Genomic DNA, 21,734 nt, shown 5'->3' on the forward strand with positions numbered 1-21,734 from the left:
TAGAACGTGCCACTCTCTAAGAATTACAAAAAATACTTTATATGACAAGAGAAACCATCAAGAATCTCAAGGAAGGTCCTGGGTAAACCAAAGCGAGAGAGTCTGGCATTCTCATATGTGAGAAACTATTAAAGGGCCTCACAGATGTGGATCATGGGGGGAATGAACCTAAAGATTTTCCAATAGATATTGGTTAAATATGGACAGGGCAATAACTGGGACAACATTGTGGAAGGTTATCTGGTTGCCGAAAACAAATAGAGCTCAGAGGCTATCCTAGAATCGAATTACGGTATGGCACTTGGCAAATGGGACTCCACAGCTCTTAACCAGCACCTAAAGACATTTCCTTTGCTGCAGATTCCACACAAAATAACACATTATTTATACTGACTAGTGAAGGCAAGGCTTACAAGGCCTGACCGAATAGGGAAGGTATGAACCAGCAGATCTCTATGACGTGAGGCGAATACACTCCTTCAATTGGTACAAAAAAGATGACACAGAGAGAGCATTTTCAGTAGGAAATGTTACTTGGAATCCTAGATCTGCATTGCATTTTTACTCACTGAAGGCATACACGAAGACAATTTCCTCCCATGCGCAGGAACCCCTGAACACTTTTTTCTGAATATAAGAGTCAATCTTAGTTGGAGGTAGGCACCTTAATCTCCATAGTTTGGTGATAACTCCATAAACATGGTACTGCATTTTTCTTATGTAAAACATGTCCTCATATATCAGTAAGACCACATTGCAGCACCTAACTGAAATGAATGTGCTACACTACCCAAAAAAACATGTACATTTCACTCCGTGAAAGAGAAAAATTATGAATAAGGTGCCTGTAAGGTCAAAAGTGCAGAAGCTGTAGATAATACACACTGTACGTTTATGAAAACAGTAACTTACCTTTCTCAGCATCCACTGTACTAACAGTTAACCTCAGAGCTCCTTTTTGAATGCCAATAAGTATTGCAAGATACATGACAATGCTAATAGTAACATTGACAACCTGGGAGGACGGAGGGTTGTTTATGACTCTAGTGAGCAGTCTTATTATGCAGAACTAGGATTATAAACAACACATTTTTCTGCATCCTCGGATCCTCACAGAAAGTTATAAACATAGAATAGACTAGCAAGCATTTTAATTTGCGGTTGTCAATAAAACTACAAGCAGCAATCAGTCAATTTACTCAGATGGAGATACAGCATATCAAAACAGTGTACCCAAAACATTATTAAATACTTTCTGGCCTCAGGGAGAAGCTTGTTAGTTAACTCAGTCATAACCTGTTCTGGGCGGGCCATAATTAAAATCAACAACCTTGTCTTACGAATATCATTAATTCTATCCAAATGACATTTAAGGCCCCTAAAATCATCTACAGAGTGAAGTTGACAATACTGGTAGCAATATTGTTTGGTTTATATGAAAATCTGATATGACTTAAGGTAAAACAAACATAGATGTGTCCTTAACACTACTTTATTACTATGAAACACTGTGTTGAAATATCCTTCCATGGCAATTTTAGTACCATCATAGGTCTCTGCTACTATGTTAGGCGGTATCATTTCTTCAAAATTAGGAACTTCACTAAGTTTTTCCATAAAAAATAGCTTTGAAATTATAGTCCACGGCGAGCCTGAATAAGCCATTAGCTCTAGCTCTACACCTGCAACTTCCACTGTACACATGGGCGCTTTCTTGATAGACTTGTCCTCTGGGTCATTTAAATTAGAAACTTTCTCCACAAGGGATACCACAAAACCCTTGTTGTTCTCTACACTTAGGCCACATTCATACTTATACGTATGGTCACATTTGTCTGAAGTGAAAGAAACTTTGCCACATGTTTGAGGTGCATTTCTCCTTTGATCCTTGCATACACTGGCAAAGTGTCCCATTCTTCCACATTTTCTACACTCCTTATTTACTGCTGGACATCCCCCAAAAGACACCATGCATGTTCTACTACCACATCTATAACAAACTACAGTTCTATCACGCTTGTCAAATTTTCTAAAACCCCCATAGCTATTCGTGCAAGATAAATTAGATCCTGAACTGGAAGCTTCATTGCGCTGATCCTCTAAACGTTATATTGCACATGCCTCTTCGCTTTTCTCTGTCTTATTGTTCACATTCCTTACAGTATGCATCCACTTTTCAGACTGTTCAAAAGCTTTGGCTGTAGAAACAGCTTGCAACAGTTTTGGATCCCCCATTACCCATAATTGTTCTTGTTTTTTTTTGCTTTAACATGAACAATTATTTGATCTCTTATCATCTCATCACAGATGTTCCCAAAATTGCACTGCATGATAAGAGACCCTAATGCTGTTAAAAAGTAATCAAAAGATTCATTTTCATCTTGTACCCTGGTATAAAATTTGAATCTATTGAGTGCGATGTTTGTGGTAGGCTTAAATCTTTGCTCCATTCTCAGCAAGGCTTCCTTATAAACAGTAGCATCACCATAACCGTATGCAGCTGTAATTTGAGGTAAAACTCCTAAAATAACTTGTCCTTGGGAACCCAAACAATGTAAATAAATACTTTTTTCCTCTCTGCACCCATTTGTTCTCCATCAATAGCTCTCATGTAATTGAGAAATTCTTCTTTCCACCTTGTCCAGGGAACTGGAGGTTCTTGTTTACTTCGTAAGAATTTTGCAGGCGGATTCAATTTCATCTTGAACAATATCTCAATAACTGTATCCTGTAGTTTACTATTAGGAGGCTATATTTATTTGTACTGTGAATGAAACCACCAATTCATTAAACTTACTTGAGAAGCAGTCGAGACAAAACTTGGATTTTGCACAGTAACAGCACTTTCCACAGTTCTTACACCCAAAACCAACTACAGATTGTAGCCGTGTGATACTTTCTCTCCTTTATTTTTTATTTTTTTAAGATGCAGGGTGTACTTTCCAAAGATGTGCGTAGCGTGTTGCTGTGGGGCGTTGCTATGGACTCCAAAATCACGGAAGCGCAGACAAAATGGCTGCCACGTTGTGCGCGTCACATATGTTCATGTTGCAGCTTCGGAACAGAGTCAGCGCTGGAATCCTCCATCAGCGCTGTGCATTCCAGTATCATGCAGGCTTCCACGTGCAAGGTATTTACTTTTTTTTTTTTAAAACACTTGCTTTACGCTTACCGTTGCTTTGTGGTCAAGACCATGAAATAGCAAAATCTAATAAAAAAATTTAATTCCGGCTTAGATGCTCACCAAAAATCCAGGTGTCGATCGGAACAAAGCCAAAGAAACGCCCCACAAGTTTCTTTGCCAACAAAGGCACTGCGTTCAGACATCCAATTCGTTGGTTCAGGAACAGACAGCTCATGTGCTGCCCATGGTTGTTGACAGGGGTGTTCCTCTGCTCGTTGCAACTTGTTAAAAATGATTTAGTCCAATGATAATTCCAAGTAACTTATTATGCAGCACAGCAACATGTAGAAGCCTGGTCATCACGAAGGTCCAGTGCAACTGAACTCTCTAACTGACACCACAACCAAGTTCCAAATGGAATCAGAATACAGTCATAACATGCACAGCAATGAGATGCATCAGAACAACTATAATGAAAGTAGAATGCAGAGGCATGCAACAATATAACACATGCCTTTATCAACCAATCATCCAGTTAGAGACAGATGTAGATCTTTTTCCATCAGAGGTGAGGTTCCACCACATCAATGAATTTTGAGAATGTCCTTGGAGCAGATTTCAGTCTTAAAAGTAAAACTCTCTACTGCTAATGGGTCTTGCCTATTATAATAAAGTGAATTATTATTTGGGATGGGCGACTGCCCACCACAAGAAATAATAAAACTTCTTGTAAATGTAAATCCGTATTTGTAAAGCGCAAATTAGTCACCCTTACGGGTCTCATGGCGCTGGGGGGCCATTGTGGAAATTAAGTGAGCTATTGCCCAGAGTCACATGGTGCTGAGTCGAGCTGCCGCCGGAGATCGAACCGTGAACCCTGTGCTCCGAAGTCAGCTGCCCTGGTCACTGCACCACACCTCTCCACCCTCAAAGTCACTAAATTAACTTGAGCTCAACTCTATAGTAGCTATGGCACAGAGCAGACAGTAAATGTGTAGAGCATTTATGCAGTACCAAAAGAGTAATACAGTAAAAACGCCAAGCAATAAAAATCCCAAGCCAAATGAGTTAAATAGAGTAAAATATAATGAACAAAATGCAAAAAAAAATCCAAAAAGGCGAATCAGAGATATCAGTTTTTAAGGTTTTAAGTACATATGGCATCAAAAAGTGCAAAGAGACAATGATAGCCTATGAAAGTGGTAGACCAGGATGTAGACACAGTTTGAGGCAAACCGTGGTAAATGCTTGGAAGTCAAAGAGTTGGAAAAAGTATTTATGTTCCACTTGAGAAAGGAACTTTGTCACTCACTTTTTACAAGAAAGCCTAAACTTCAGTTTTTGAAGAGAGAAAGAGTGGGCCACCACTGAAAGGGTAGCTGCCGTAGTGGAATCGAAAGCCGGATACTTGAAGCAGGTTATTCCTGCTGGAGCTCTGGGCCTTTGGAGATTTCTTGCTGAAAATGTTCTATTCACAAAAATATTTGTAACCGCAAAATGGCCTTTTGGTATGTAAGAAGCACATATTGTGATCTGGTAACATGTTACCGAATACAAATTTTAGTTTGTGATTATATCCCCATTAGTATTTGGAAGGGGCATGTTTAGTACATCCATTCAAATACCGATTCGGAATAGTATGTATCATTGTTTTGCAACCAAAATCGGGTCGCAAAACATTAATAATTTACAGACTACACAAATGTGGACCCTATTTGTAAATGGAAAGCGGTCCTTAATGGATCCCATGGACGAGTCCAGACTCTTAAAAATGTTAATTACACTTTATTTATTTTTAAACACATCCCATTTTATTAAGGAAAACAGTTTGCAGTTAAAATAAAATGTTTGCTTTATTTAAAAGCAATCGCTGACATGGTGGTCTGGTCAACTGGCCACCATCTGTGGGATAGCTGGGGTTTAGAGTGGGGTTCCAATTTGTGACCTAACTCATTAACACTCATGATATTAACACTCATGGGGTGGGTTGAGTTGCGCCCCACTACAAATCTGTATTTTGCGAACTGACCATAGGTCGGTTCTCAAAATACACACTGGTTGCAAAAATACTGGTCACAAATTGCGCCCATTATTTTGTGAACAGTGCTTCGCATATCTTGCTTGAGTTGTTTTTTCAGAGCTGCTGTGAGTTCTGAGCAGGACAAAGCTGCCAACCAACACCATGGAACTCCCAATTGGATACTTTTCACAGCAGGTCCCACTGAAGCTCTAGACGAGTTTCCATACTTTCTGCTAGAGCCCCAACAACCACAAGGGTACATTTCTAAAGACCCCAGGGCCTCAGGGGAAGGCATTTTGAGACTTTCAAGGTGTCAGACTGCGGCACCTGTTCTGTTCTTCTGCAGGTCCAGAAAGTGGTCTAAGGATGGTGCAAAATTTATATTTGGCACTAGCTACAGGATGGGTACGTCACCTGGGGTAAATGTTGCTCGGAGTAACCATACCCAGTTTTTTAGCAGTTCCTGTTTGCCCTGCTGTAAACAATGCCACAGTGCGCCTTAGTCTCAAAATACTCCATGGGGGAAGCCCTTCTCCCCTTGTGCAGAGCCTGTGTGCCCACTCTTAGGTGTGGCCAGAGTAATAAGCAGTCTTTCCTCTGTGGTCACTCAAATCCAGTTCTGGGGATAGCTTCCCACCCTCATTTGGTTGTGACAGGATAGACCACTTCAAAGTGAATTAAGTTCCTGTACTCACCCCAGCTGCTCTTCCTGCCAGGGACCTAAAACACCTCCTCACTCCCAGGCCGTTGCCTATGCTATGGGCAAATTCAGGGCAAGTAGAGGCTGGGCAGATGCTGGAGAACTAATGAAAATTAGCCTTTAGTAGCTTCCAGCAGAGTAAAGGTAATATTCTAAAAATGTAATTTAGGGGGGGCGTGGCCAAGATGGCAGCATGAGCAGACGTGTAATCTCGCTGCTCCTGCCAACGGCCGTCTTATAGCACCGGTTCTGGCACCCCGGGGCCCACGGAACCGGGTCCGTGGACTGCCGGAACCGAGGAAATAGCTGAGCGGGTCTGAGGAGCTCACCAGGCGAGAGGCATCGCGCGATCTGGGCTGTGCAGGGCTCGGAGGTTGCGAAGCGCCCATCCCCTACAGGGTCGAGAGCGAGGCCTGGAGCTGAGCGGAGGAGCAGAAGCCGAACGGCGGTTTCCCGGGGCCCGGGCTCAGCGGGCTTTGGCCCGGTGGCTGCGCAGAGCGAGAGTCGACAGATGGGCACTGATACCCCGCCCTCTGAGCAGTCACAGGTGCGCCACATCGAGGCACGAAGCCACGGGCAGGGGGAGGACGCCCAGGCGCCTGGAGAGGCCGGAGAGCGGTCCCGCAGCCTCGAGGGCCCGGAGTGCTGACGTGCGACCAGGCAGCAACGTGAAGCCCAGTAAGCAGGAGAGACGGCCAGTAGTACAGCGGCGGCGGCGCGGTGATCTGCGTAGGAACTGCGGTCCCGTGGAGCCAGCCGGGGGGGGGCTGGGGACCACGAGTCTGCAGAGTGAGCCTACGGGGTGAAGAATACCGCCGGGGAGCAGGTCTGTCCTGGGAGGTGAGCGGCGAGTTGGCGGAGACGTGCGAGATCTGTTACCCGCTTGTCCAGTGAGGGCCGCGACACCATTTTGAGGGTGCCAGTGAGACGCCGGAAACTCTCGTCCCCAGCGGTGCTGCCGCCCATTTTGGTGATCGGGGTCTGCGGTCAGTGCTTTGGTGAGGGGAGGACCAGGCGCCCAGTGGTCTGGAGGCTTTGCAGAGGTGAGGAGGATGCCACGGGGGCAGATTGCGACCGCGACTGAGGTGTCCAGAGGCACAGGTGGCCCGCTCAGGGACGAGTGGAGGCGGCCATTTCCACCGGGAGCGGAGCGGGCCCCGCACTGGAGGTCGGAGTTTGAGTGCTGGCAAAAAGCAGGCGAGAGGCGATTGCGCCAGACTTTGTGGGCTGGAGGCCCGACGCCGCGGCGGATCGTAGTAACTCTGCGTGTCCGGCAGGAAGGAGGCCCTGGCCTAACACTGAATCGATACGCGTCTGGCTGCAGTGAGCAAGGGGTGCAGGGCCACAGGGCAGTGCGCATACCAGAGACGAGGGATGTCCGCTGTCAGGGGCGCCCGCGGCAAAACTGTGAAGTAACTCTTCCCAAAAACACAGACTGCCAAAAATAAAGACACCGCGACCCTGGGCTCGAAGAAAATGGAGCAGGACGCAGACAGCGGATCAGAGCCCATCACAAAGGCGTTTTTGGAGTCCCTCTTTACATCCCTACGGGACGACATTCAAACCTTCAAGGAGTCCAAACGTGATAACAAGGATACTGAACTAGCGGCCCTGCAGCAAGAAATCATCCGCCTTCATGACCAACAGGTGGACTTTCAGCTCCACATGGAGGATCTGGAGAATTGCTCCAGACGCCACAACATACGTATTCGAAATGTTGCTATGTCCGAGGCCACCCAAGACACGTTTTGTTATGCCAGGGAACTTTTTAATCACGTGCTGGGGCGCCCATTGGACTCGGTCCTCCACCTTTATAGGGCACATAGGGCGGGCCCCCCCCGGGCATCGTCAGCGCCCCCTCCGGACATACTGGTTTGTGTCCAAGACTACCGTACTAAGGAAGAGATACTGCAGAAGGCACGACAGATGCACCCGCTCACGTTTCAGGGAATGTCGCCGTTGCTGTTTCAGGACCTGGCAGCTCTCACGTTACACAAGCGTCGTCTCTTCAAACCGGTCACGTCCCATCTACAAGAGAAGAACATTCCTTACAGCTGGGGACATCCCTTCCGTCTCATCTTCAGGCTGGAGAACAAACAGTACCAGCTCAGGTCGGTCTCGGAAGCCTGCCGTCTGCTAGGACTTGAACAACCCAAGGAGGAAGAAGAGGTCCAGAGAGCCACGACAGAGGCGGAAGATCTCAGGCCCCAATTGCGTCAGCAACGAAGACGTAGGCGAGTAAAAAAAAAACACCGACGGAGATTGCAGCAGGCCAGCAAGCGACAGTAGAGGCTGTCGCCATAGATAGTGGTACAGATCCTACGGGGTGAAGGGCCTAATGAGTCCTGGTGGCCTGGTTACCTGTTCAGACTGCACGGCCGTTGGCAGGAGAGTGCTCCCGGATAGACTAGTAGGACAACCCCGTGCTGTTTTTTTCCTTTTCATCTCTGGATGAAGGACTACAAAAGTTTGAAGTTGTGGTGGGGCGGGGAGTGGGGGTTGGGTGGGGGAGGGTATTTGGTCCATGGTGCACTTGTTGGAAGGGTTTGTCTTTGCCCCAGTGTTTTGGAGCTTGCGGGGTGGGAAAGGACCGGGGACGCTTGAGTTGGACTTCACAGGGTTGCTTCAATGGCAGGGAAACGGTTACACTCTTCACGATGACGGCAGATGATTTAGTTGTCCTCACACTGAATGTGAGGGAACTGAATAACCCAGTCAAGCGCAAAGCGATCCTGCTCCACTTAGAAACAGTCTCAGGCGGACATTTGTCTCCTCCAGGAGACGCATCTCCTGGCCAAGGATTGTCACCGGCTTCGGTCCTGTAGATTCCCCCTTCAATTTTTCTCCTCGTGCCCTGATAAAAGGGCGGGAGTTGCAATTCTGGTGGCACAAGAGTTTAGGGGCAAAGTTGTAGGCAAGACTGCTGAAATTAAGGGGCGACAGTTAGTATACAGGTTTTCAGTGGGGGATATAACTTACACGATTGGCACGATATATGGGCCCAATGAAGGTCAAGAAAAGTTCCTACATGGAGCTCTCACTGACGTCACCGACACGACAGACCGTTACCTCTTGCTAGGCGGGGATTTGAATTTGGTTTTTGACAATATACTGGACAGGTCCTGTCAACGCACTGCACAGGTAGGAGCTCTCACAGCTGTGGGCTTGGCCCGCTTGAGGGACTTGGGGCTAGTGGATCTTTGGCGCATGTTCCACCCTGGGGAGAGGGACTACACATATTTTTCAGCTGCCCATAAAACGTATGCGTGCCTAGAGTACCTGCTTGTCTCCACAGCTACTCAAGCACTCGTCACTAGCGTTGACATAGGTACGGCCTCCCTTTCCGACCACGCGACGGTTACGGTCGTCCTTTCCATGCCTGCAGCGCAAAGTTCACGTAGGGTCTGGCGACTCCGAGAGTCATTGCTGTATAGGAAAGTGGTGGTCTCCAAGATTCAGAGCGTAATAGCGGACTACCTTTCCCATAACAGCAACGCTGACACCACGTTGGCTACACAGTGGGCCGCATTGAAGGCTGTCCTTAGGGGGGAGTTTATCTCCATCTCAACGGCGGAGAATGTGGAACGTCGGGCCAAGAGAGACGAGCTTACACAGCAGACCAGGGAATTGGAACAGATCCATAGGAGGACAGGGGCCCGAGAATATGGCGGCAATTAAAAGTAGCGCACCAGCAGCTCGCAGCCTTAGATTTAGATAGGGCGGAATTTGCGGCCTTGCGACTGCGTCACGCATATTACACAGGTGGGCACAGATGCGGGCGCCTACTGGCGCATAAATTACGTGAGGTCACACAGAGACGGGAAGTGCAGGAGATAAGAGGAATGGAAAGCGCACAGATGACTGGTGATCATGCTATAGCTGGGGCCTTCAGCGCATTCTATGCAGAGTTATACTCTGCTGACCCACCGGATCCGGCGGCGAAAGCAGACTTCTTGGCGGCAATCCCCCTGCCGGCTCTGACGCAAGACCAGATTGAATACCTGGAGAGAGACATTCGTCCGGAGGAGGTGATTTCTGACATTTCTCGCCTCAGTTGGCTAAAGCTCCTGGCCCGGACGGCTTTCCGGCAAGCTTTTATAAAACATTCTGTGGCCAGGTGCCCCGCTGCTTGCTCGACTCTTCACCTCCTTAGCGGAGGAGGGGGCGATACCGAGAGACCTGCTGGAGGCGTCTATCACTGTGATACCCAAATCGGGTAAGGACCACGCGGAATGTGGAGCGTATAGACCTACCTCTCTCCTAAACGTGGACCTTAAGCTTTATACCGGGATCCTCGCCTCACACCTGGGACCGTACATGGGGGGGCTGATTGATCCAGATCAGTCTGGATTCAATCCGGAGCGCCAGTCCTCTGATAATACCAAAAGGGCCTTCCACCTCCTCGAAAAAGCCGTTCGCACGGAGGTCGAGTACATGATGCTAGCCATCGATGCCGAGAAGGCATTTGATTGGGTGCACTGGCCCTATCTGGAGAGGGTGTTAGTGAAGGCCGGTATGGGCCCCAAATTCCAGACTAGGGTGCTGAACTGCTATAAATTCCCCTCAGCCACGGTCCGGGTCAATGGCTGCACGTCTCCCCGGTTCGGGATCGAACGAGGCACCAGACAGGGCTGCGCCTTGTCCCCTCTACTGTTCGCCCTTTATATGGAGCCTCTCGCACAACTGCTGCGGTCGGACCCGAGGGTGCAGGGAATCAAGTTTGGGGGCGACGTCCACACCATAAGCCTGTACGCCGATGATGTGTTGATATCGCTTAGCAGCCCCCGGGACTCCCTCCCCGCGTGCTTCGATGACCTCGCGCAATTCAGACGGGTCTCGGGCTTCAAAGTTAACATGACCAAGTCTGTGGCCCTTGACCTGTCACTGGAGGCAACCACTCGCTCCTGTCTACATGCGGCATTCCCCATACAGTGGGCCTCAGAGGCGGTCCCGTACCTTGGGATACAACTGGCTCCTTCCTTACTGACCTTCGTAGATATTAACTACTCCCAGCTGAGGCAGAAAATTAGACGCGAGCTGGGACAGTGGAGATATTACCCGCTGTCCTGGTTGGGTAGGGTATGTCGCGCTCTCCATCATGTCTATGGCCCGGACGGTGTAGTTCCTTTTCCGCAGTTTCGTCAGGAGTTCAGTCTGCCAGAATCCGAAAGACTCCGATACTTACAGGTCAGACACTGGGCACTCAATGCCACTGTGAGATCTTCGGCGAATAGGCGCTTGACGTCTTTCGAGCATTGGTTGATCACCCGTTCCACAGATAAACAGCTGATCTCAGATCTCTATAAAATGCTCATGCACAAACAGATACACCTACAATTCAAGCAGGGCTCGCTGGGAGCGGGAGCTGGGGAGATCCCTTACTCACAAGGAGTGGAAGGGGATATACTACAGGGCGCGCCACTCGGCCTACCACATGGGACTTACTGATACTCTTACGAAGGTAGCGACCTACTGGTACTACACCCCTGAACGCCTGTATGAGATGGACAGTGACAAGGACCCCCTATGTTGGCGTGGCTGCGGTCAGGTTGGCACATTAGTTCATGTACTCTGGGAGAGTAAATTCCTACAGGAATACTGCGGCCAGATCTTAACAGAGGTAGACACTCACTTCGATACAGAAATCCCCTTGCTTTCCCTCCTATGTCCTCCTGGGGCTGCCTAACGCACTGACCTACCCATTGCGGTCTCGGAGGGATCACCTGATTTCCATCGCGTTGGGGTCAGCAACAGAATATATTGGCGCATTGGCGATCGGCGCAAATCCCTACCTACTAGGGCTGGCTTCACTGCCTTTGGATGGTTCTGAATAAATGGGGATTTTACCTATGCCTCTGTTGTGAATAAACCAATGAATGCTGAATTGGGTAAACCAAAATTTATTAGTTTAACCAGACTTTCAAGTCTTTTGGATTCATTTATTTTTTAAATCGATCAGTTATTTTAGTTTAGGCAAAACAAAGAACATTATCAACTTCACGAATTGCCATATACTCTACAATACATAAATATTCCACAAGAATACCAACATTAATACAGTACTAAAGACATGACTACATAAATAATAATTACATGTATGTACAATTCCAATGCCAGAGTGCTCTTGGACACAGTGAAAAGATCGCGCTGTTATCTAATAGCACAGTCTTAATCCTGCCACACTTTTAGACAAAAAACAGTATCGAGTATCTCAAACCAATACAGCATATATCTGCTCATATGCAAATCTGGAGGTGTTCTGTATTAATCACAATCAAATGAATGTAACAGAAATGAACAATGCCGACGCGTTTTTTGTCTAAAAGTGTGGCAGGATTAAGACTGTACTATTAGATAACAGCGCGATCTTTTCACTGTGTCCAAGAGCACTCTGGCATTGGAATTGTACATACATGTAATTATTATTTATGTAGTCATGTCTTTAGTACTGTATTAATGTTGGTATTCTTGTGGAATATTTATGTATTGTAGAGTATATGGCAATTCGTGAAGTTGATAATGTTCTTTGTTTTGCCTAAACTAAAATAACTGATCGATTTAAAAAATAAATGAATCCAAAAGACTTGAAAGTCTGGTTAAACTAATAAATTTTGGTTTACCCAATTCAGCATTCATTGGTTTATTCACAACAGAGGCATAGGTAAAATCCCCATTTATTCTGTATTTACTAGTGGCCCGACCTACCCTCTTTCCCAGTGGGCCCAACCCCCAGTTGCCTTCATTCTTTGGATGGTTCTGGGCATGGAAAAACTGTTGTTGTCTAGAGCAGGAGAGGGGGCTCGCTACGCAGAGTTGTGGAAGCCATTTCTGTCTTTATTGGCTTCTGAGTTTATGGAGGTAACATGTCCGAAATATCTCCGACAGTTGAGGTTGACGGAGACCGGAGAGGAGGTGAAGGAGATGGACTCGGCTCCAAAGGTTGGATGAGGCCAACGGGGAGAGTAGAAGAGGACCATGGACCAGGGGGAGTGGGGGGAGGGAAGGGTGGGGAGGGAGAGGCTGCAGGGATGGGTGGGGGTTTGTTGGGTTCCGGGTAGGGAAGGGATTGGTTGGGGGGGTTCTTTTTTTCTGTTTATTTCATTGGACTGAGGTGCTAAGTGCCTTAGGCTGGCTGCGGGGTGATATGGCAACGGGACGGTTCCGGAGAGAAGGCTGGGTGGACTCAGGGTGATTAGTAATGGTAAAAGGACCTATGCCTCCCCAAAGTTGCAGGACTGACGATGTTTATGGGGGATGCCTATTATCTTCACTGTGTTTATGACGCGGCTGGCCCATGTTGGGTTGTAGGCGGCTTGCTGTGTATAACATTGGCTCCCCATGCCATGGCAGTTGTATTGTACCTCCCCCTCATGCTGATCCGTTTGTTGGTCGGTGGACTGATTAGCGACCCTTTTGCAGCTCTACTGTATTCTTTCTTTTTACTTTGGTCAATAAAAACATTTAATACTAAAAATGTAATTTACCATATATTTAATAAAAATGTGACTTTACCATTATAGTGGATATAACATATATCATACCATGTCATATTATCTATATATTTTAACTATAAAAAATAATGTATAATCTATACTTTGACTTTTCGCATTTGCCAGTGCCAGTTACAACTTGACTAGTGACAATGGGCCCGATTACGATGCTGTTATTTCGTATTTGGGACCACCCGCCTACAATGCTGGGGTCCCACAGGGCAAATTAGGATGCGCCCGCCACTGTGGCCGTCGCATTGCCCATGTTTTGTATTGTTGCGGGTGCTGGGCTCTGCAGCACCCACCGCAGGACAACACAAACACCCCACACATATCCCTGTACTACGTGGCAGGCACCATGCGGTGCCTGCCACTTGGTGCAGGGATATGTAGGGGGCATCATAGGTGACCCCTGGTGGTCTGTGAGCCAGGGACTAAGGGGGGCCCGCTAGGGGCCCCAAATGTCCCTTTCCGCTAGCCTTTTCATGGCGGATCCACTGCCTTGAAAAGGTCAGCAGGAAGGAACGTCGTAATGCCTACGGCAGTGCCTGGGAGGCAACGCCACCATAGTAGGCGTTACTCAGCCTCAGATGGACCAACAGGCTCCTTTAGCCCGTCGGATCCGTGGCTGTCGGTCTTTCCAACCACCACACAGCCGCCTGCCATCCAAATGTGGTGTCCAAATGTCAGGCTGCAAAGGGTAGACTTAAAGCCATGTTTTCACTGCCTCTGTAGTGGATGTCACAATAGGTGCAGCAGTCCACAGGTGGCATTTTGCTTTGCACGTCAGGGGCATATTTCCACACCAATACTGTGGTTTTATAGGAAAGATAATTATGCCAATCAGGTTTCAGCCTATTTTGCCGTGTTTAAGGAAAGATGACAGGCACGTTACTCTTGTTTAGCAGGGGTAAAGTGCAGATTTCTAAGTCCAGCAAAAATAAGGTCCAGAAAAAGGCACAAAATCAGTGGTGACCATGCAGAAAAAACAGCTGTCCTGCACCCATTCTGTGCTTTGCATCCTGTAGATCCACAAAACACACCCAGTTTCATTTTATCAGCTGTTCATATATCTGGTGCACGTCTATCATTGTGAACTTTGTTTCTTGATCCACTTGTTTGCTTGTCTTAGATGGAGGATCCACCTGAACTCCTCTTTGGGGCCTTTCTAAGGAAACACAAAACGCAGGCAATAGATTCCTTTTCCTTTTTTGAAATGGGGGACTGTTTCAAAAGCATATTTTTGGAGAAGAGCTTTTAATTCCTTTCTTAAATGCAGCAACTGTAGTTTTGGTGCTGGCTTTGGAATTATTGATTGAGAAGGTGCTTTAAACTGAATGATGTAGCTTTCCTGAATGATCTGCAAGACCCATTCTTTCTGTGGTTATCAACCTCCACTCTGCTAGATGGTTTGATACACTTCATCTCAACAGAGTGGAGGACAGAGTGATTTTCACTGTTTAGATTGCAAGCATAACTTCAATGTACATGAATGCTGCAGTCTTCCTTGACTGCCTCTACGATGGTATAGGGACTTCTGTGAATTGCTGTCAATGAGGACAGAAGGGTCATTGAGGGGACAGAGCCCTGTCTTGGTTGGTTTCTGGAATCCCATTGTATATACTGTGATTAGTACAACTTGTTTTTTGTTAACCAATCCCACTGCTTTAAGAGTTTGATTTCTTTTTCATGCATTCATTTGATCATCAGTGTGAGGACCAGATGACTGCTCCAATGAAGAGAAGATTCCTGATTTTCAGCTGTGCATTCAAGACAGCTTGACCTGCAGAATTGACTGCTGCACTGATTGACTGACTGATTGATTGGAGACAGTCCTTCTCTCTTTTGGCAGTTCAACACAAAGGCAGAAAGAGACTCCCACAGTGTTCTATCTCCCTAGTAATACCAATACAGCTACAGTACCACACACTTTTCTTTCCAATGCATCAAGTATTTTGCTTTCTTTTCTGGTGAGACCGATGTCTCCAATGCAGAAGCTTATCTTTTTCTGACAGATGAGACTATAACCTACTCAGGCTTATGGTTTTGTCTCAAATGAACTGGGTCTTGCCCAGATGGTTTATATTTTCTGGAAATGCATGGAGATGCTAAGCTTATTGTAGCTGGAGTAAGGAATGTTTCCTCTGCTATCTCTGAAAAAACTGGGACCAATGGCAATATGGGTTTCGGGAGAAGCTCTAGGCTGCAATCTTGCCATTTTTATAAAGCCTGCAGTTCAATCTTATCAAACCGTCTTGGAATGTCAAACACTGGTGATGGGCTCATGGATGATGCTGACAGAGATGACAGAATGTACTTTGGAGAGGGATTAGATTAATCACTACTAGAAAAAGATGGTGAGATGGAAGGAGATCTTCATTTACCTCTGTTTAGAATAGAAAGTCTTGGAGAAATTGGTTGAGGTAATACTGGGGACATGGGTAACATTGAAGTGCCCCTTAATACCACACAGGACCGTGTGGCTGGAGTGTTGAGTAGAACTGCAGGATGGGGAAAACTGCAGGTCTTGGCCTTGGACCTACTGGCTCAAACTATTCCTGCACAAGGTCCTCTGCTAGAATAACCAGTTTTTGCACAGGTAGCGGAGATGACCTGCTCTCAGGGTAGATATCATGCTGTGCTTCTGCGGAATGGAAAAATACAGAAGCTGTAGAGTGTCTCAACATTGATCACCTTGACATCTATCTCCTTGAAGACACAAGTCTCGACGGTGACCTGACTACATGGAAGCAGGCCTTCTAGACGTTTTCTTGACATTGTGATCCACCATCGAATGTCTTGCCGTTAACTGTTGTGTTATTGGCACCAGCCTCAACTTTGATAGAGGAGGTGAAACTAAAGGAAGAGTTGATGGTACCTATTGCATTGGTGTCGACATTGGAGGAACAAGTTGGTTTTGACGTCTGTCTCGACATTTACTGGTGCTCCTGGATGTGTCTGGAGTGTTGAGAATGGTGATAATAGTGTTTGCTTCATCTCCTCTCTCTAGATCTCCATCTGTGGGACTCTTTTCCACGAAAGGGTATGGTCTTGGTAGAGAGAGTCCACTCTCTGTAATGTTTCTTCAGCTTCTTTTCTCTCCCCTTAAGCTTGCAGATCTTCAGACGTCCATCAGAGGCAAATTCCTTCCCTGTCTTTATTGCCTCTCTGCATTGTTTTTTGCCAAACTGCGCACTGTTTTGCAGAATGTTTGGCAGCTAAACAGACCAATGAGTATACGAAAAAGCTTTGTTCCTTTCACATGAGGGACTGGCCATATAGACAGATGGCATGTTTAGTGAAAGAAATGACTCTCAGATGACAAGGTGGTGAAAAATCTGATGTTAAAAGTTCAAAACATTAAATGAAAGTCAAACATCTTCAATCTGGGAGAAGAAACTCAAAGACATTTGGTGCTAATACCCAGAATACTATCTGAGATGCTCTCATCATGAGCTGGCAAAAAATGGAGCAGTGAGGCAAACTGCCTGTACAGTGTATGGGGGTAAGGGAAGCTGCTGAATACTTTCTGAGATTCTCTTAGCATGAGCTGGAAAAAACTGGAGCTGAGAGGCAAACTGCCTGTACAGTGCATGGCGGCAATGGAAGCTGCTGACGTATTAAATGAACTTCTTTAATTAATGTGCAGCTTCTGCACTTTTGACCAGATAGGCACCTTATTCTCCATTTTTTTATTTCACTAAGTGAAATGTACAGAACATGTTGAATAGTGTAGCACTTGCTTTTCAGTTTGTTGTGCCTAACTGCTATACAATAGGAGTTTTTTTCACACAAGAAAATGTAGTGAAAGTAGCCTGTCGATATTTTTGGAGGTATCATCACACTAATGATACTGTGGTAGTTACCTCCAGCTACAGATTGACTCCGATATTCAGGAAAAAAGTTTGGCAATATTCTACGTTTATGCTTGACAGTGAAGCACTTACAATACCGAACCAGCAACTGCGACACTGGATGGCAGCTACTAGACAGCTGTCTGAATTCAAATGCCTTTTGACTACCATGGACGAGACTAAGGGAGTTGTATTTAAATTGAATAAGGTTTTGTCAGGCCGCAACAATGGAATAATACGAGGAAATGGGAAGAGATGACAGGAATTACCATGTCTTATGATACACTGGAAAACCTCTGGCACGACATGCCTTTTTTTAACATTACAACGAAATGCAAAAAGTGTTTTTACAGCTCTTCTAGGCCAAAGTGTGGGATGTACACTCACACCTTACTCTTTCTCCGCATTCACAGCTGATTTTTTTCTTTTCTCTTGTATTGCTCAGTTCCTGCATATGTAGTATGTTTGAAGGCAGGGCAACTTACTAACCAAAGTGAACTCTCTTGTTGCCACTTCTGCCATCATTTTGGTATTTCTGACTTTCCTCAATATGATATGCCACACTCCTCTTTCATCTGGTAGTCTCGGATTCGGTGTATTTTGACTGGAGTCAACCCCAAAAACAAGCCTAGGTCCCAATGTTTGGTCCTTTGCACTAGCTGCTTGAATTCCCACAGATGTCTTCTTGGCCTGCTTGAGTTTTTATATTAATCTCATGGGGCACAAATATGTTCCCCCTTAATTGACCTCTGCTTCAGTGCTGCTTATCCCCAAGAAGAGGAAATCCAGCAACTGAGTGAGAGAGTGCCAATTTCCTCACTGTTGAACAGTGCACTCAGTCATGTTGACTTTCTTGTGTCATAGTCTAGTTTGAACCAGCTGGGCAAACACATGACAGCTTGGATGGATAAAGAGCTGAACAGGTCAATAAAAATTCAACATCTAATTCTTATACACTGAGTGATGAAGCATCAGGCTCCACTTAATGAAATCCATTGAACATAAACAACCAAGGGCTGCTCGTTACCTAAGACCGTGCACTAGAATCTCTGTGTAGCAATGTGGGGGGAGAAATATGATATAACTAGGATTTATTAAATACAAATTAACAGGACCTTAGCCAGCTTTATCTCCTATCACTAACTGCCCGCCGAGTCCTTACATCAGCATTCCAGAATATGGAACCAGGAACCTGATGCGCATGCTGAGGATACCATACACCCTCTCCCCACAAACAACACACATAAAAGAATACATCCAATCTACAAAAAAAACTAAGATATAGACATACAATAAATGTGAAAATACGGAGATAACCAAAAATGAATAAATCGCACATGGTCTTTTACATACAAAGGTCTTCTTCCTTCCCAATGACTTTTACTCAGAGATGCCTGAGAATCCAGGGAGACTTCAAGAAGATTGTGAGGATCTTGATGTTCCCACAACAGTTTTACAATAACCCACAATTCAACTTAAATTCCAAATCCTAGTATCTTCTATTTTAACAGAATTCTTGAATACCTTATCACCCTCATAGTTTTAGTGAACTTTGAACTATTCATGTTTTTGTTGGGAAGCTTACCCTTGGCCCAATCACCAACCTGCACTTCCGTTCCTTTAAATCTTTTTCGACCATGAAGCTCACACTTCCTCTTAAGCATGTTAAATTCCTCTCTATCCATCACCACATCCTCACTTACCATTTGTTTTTCAAAACAGCTTCTTCATTCACTAGTCCAACTTGAACACATAACAAAGTTGGGTTTCCTTCCTTTAAAGAGTTTAAAAGGAGTAGCACCTGTCGTGAAATAAGGGGTCACCCTATACACTCTCACTGCCCTCATTGGCCACATACCCAAGAAGAACCTCTGATCAGCTGATCTCACCCTCGGCGAACCCCCGCGCATCCACAGAGCAAGAACCGGCGGCAGAACCTTCTCCTACAACGCAGCCAAGACCTGGAACGAGCTCCTGATCGACATCAGACGCGCCCCCACCCTGCACATCTTCAGGAAGACCCTTAAGACCTGGCTCTTCGACTGACCGGAGCTGTTCCCTCCCCCCCAGCGCCTTGAGACCCTCAAGGGTGAGTAGCACGCTTAGAGAATGCCAGATTGATTGATTGGCTGATTGATCATAAAGAGCAGTTCTTCTATGTACAATACTTTTATTAGACAAAAAGTCTTCCATCCTTCTCAAAGTAAGTTGCACTCCGCTATCCATCAGTAAAGAAGAAAGGAAACTCTCTCTATTAAACAGCTCACTAAGGAAACAAATGACATCGCTGGTTTCAATAGAGTTTACAATAGTCACCTCTGCCCAGACATGGAGTGTCACTGAAACCAATCTGTACCTGGCTGATGAGCCCATAACTAGAATGAAACCGGTCCTGGGTTGCTTGTGTTCCAGTTCAGGGAGGACCTGGCTTGGCTGTTCGGGTTGGACTATTCCTATTGCATTAGGGTCAAGACAGATTTGCATATAGCTGGGGCCAAAGTGAGGTGGTATGGTGTGCAAAATAACTATGGGTCAGGATGTGGCCTGAGTGATTACCAGTGGCTGCGAAAATTATAGCATTCCATCCCTGACTGTTTTATATACTTAGCAGTAAAAACAAAACACCCTCATACACTGAATCCCACCAAGCAGTATGTGAATGAAAGGTAATACTGGTCATGCAGCATAGGTGTTTCCACTCCTCAGAGGACTGTACAATTAACTGGGCAAGTAATACAAGATCAGAACACTACCTTCTTCCTTGAGCCTTCTTTCCTCCTCTTCTTTTAGTAGTTGTAGTCGCTCTGCTTTACTTAGTTTCCCCTTTTTCTTTGAACCAGCTGAAGTGCCTTTTGACGACTTCATGTGGTTGCAGGAGAGAAAAAACATTATCTCAGCCAATATCTTTTACATCGTTTTACACAACAAAGAATGCATTATTATTGGAAATAAATGCTAACATTGACAGATTAACACTTTACCATGTGTTCCTATTGTTATCCGACTTGTATTTCTATGGCTGTCAACTTTATTTATTTACTTTTTTCTATAGAGCAAATTCCACCTATGCACAAGACGCATATAGTGATACGACAACTTAGTACTGCAATAACAGGTGTCGAATCAGCAATTGAACTGAAACAGAGGTAAACAATTAGCAGACTGGGAGTAATCATTGTTTCAGTAAAGTATAGCAAAAATGTAATAAATAACAGAATAAGAATAAACATATGGTGAAACACTTTCAGAGCGATATACAACCCACTCAAGACCCACTTATTTCCAAGAGCAATGTAATGCATTCACCCGATGGTTGGATTTGGTCTCAGCGCCAGGATACCCTTTGGGTGACAGTTGCGCTTAATAAGCATTAAATACATACATACTTAGCAATAGGAGTGCGAAGGTCATTCTTGAAGACAATTGTGTGCTTTGGAGGATAAGTGTATGATTAATTGTGCAGAGTAATGATGAAAGATGTAGTGTAGTTATATAATGCACTCACAAAAAGCATGGTTAACGGAACAAACTAAAAAAGGTTAGATACTACAGAGAGCAGAAAAAAAGGTGTCAGGAAACATAAAATTGTTTCTCAATGAGTATGTTTTTGAGAATACTGAAGGTAGAAAGGGGGCATTCCAGATATGTATCGTAACAGCATTCCAGACTGTGACAGCATTGCCCAAGAAAGTTGCCTGTAAGGTGCACTGTAAGGAATATAGTGCTACTAAGAAGCTATTTAACAAGGCATGGGTAATATATTTACTTTTTTTTATGTTGGTCAGAAATCTCGCAGCTGTTATCATACTGGTAAATTACTAATTCTTCTACTGCCAATTAAACATAAATGATAAGCTTTGAATCTCTGAGCTCCTGGAAAGTCTCCAAGTAGGTCAACATAAAAATTGAAGAGAATGGGCACCTGAGTAGACGCCTAAGATTCAGCATATGCATAGTGGTGACTGCCAACTTCAGCGAGTGGAGGGGCGGGCAAATGAGTGGCGGGTGGGTGAATGGTTTCATAAAATCAAAAAATTAGGTAAATAAAACTATAATGTACTTACCATGGTTGCTGCTGCATCATCCTCGCTCCGGTCTTCTTCCCTCGTAGCTCCAGGGCCCCAGCAAACTCTCTTAACGAATCCTGGCGCTGCTCTCACAGCATCAGAGCAGCACCAGAATTGGTGGGAGCGGGCCCTATCAGCGCTCACAAGAGCACTGGGGGTTTTTGCTGGCTCTAACTCAGCTGCCTTAAGACAGCTGGGTTAGAGAGGTTTAAAGTGTGCATGTGTGGCTGGCCGTCGCAAAACGGCCTGCCAAAGAGACCGGCGCACTTTAAACAAGTGCATAAGGCAGCCCACCCTCCTCCCTGCTGCCATTCAGCAGCGGCCCAGCCCTGACACTCCATTCGGGATTGGGCGACGAAAAATAAAATGGTAATGAATTAACTTCAATATCATTTTATTTTTCCATCAAGGGGGCGGGGGGGGCATTTCAGTGGGCCGACACTCCTCCACTATAACGGAGGAGCCGCCCCTGCATAGGA

The 21,734-nt window shown here is 45.6% G+C and overlaps 1 protein-coding gene across 3 annotated transcripts in view; it reads right to left on the reverse strand.

Annotated features, from left to right (window-relative positions):
• DNAI7 (dynein axonemal intermediate chain 7) overlaps window positions 1-21,734 on the reverse strand; it is a 931,046-nt gene that overhangs the window by 806,375 nt on the left and 102,937 nt on the right. For all 3 annotated transcript variants that reach the window (XM_078674105.1, XM_078674106.1, XM_078674108.1), the window contains one exon: window positions 19,942-20,047. In XM_078674105.1, the coding sequence (XP_078530231.1) occupies window positions 19,942-20,047 (106 nt within the window). The remainder of the gene's footprint in view (window positions 1-19,941; window positions 20,048-21,734) is intronic.

The sequence above is a fragment of the Lissotriton helveticus genome, chromosome 1_1 (genome assembly GCF_964261635.1).
Source record: "Lissotriton helveticus chromosome 1_1, aLisHel1.1, whole genome shotgun sequence".
NCBI lineage: Eukaryota > Metazoa > Chordata > Amphibia > Caudata > Salamandridae > Lissotriton > Lissotriton helveticus.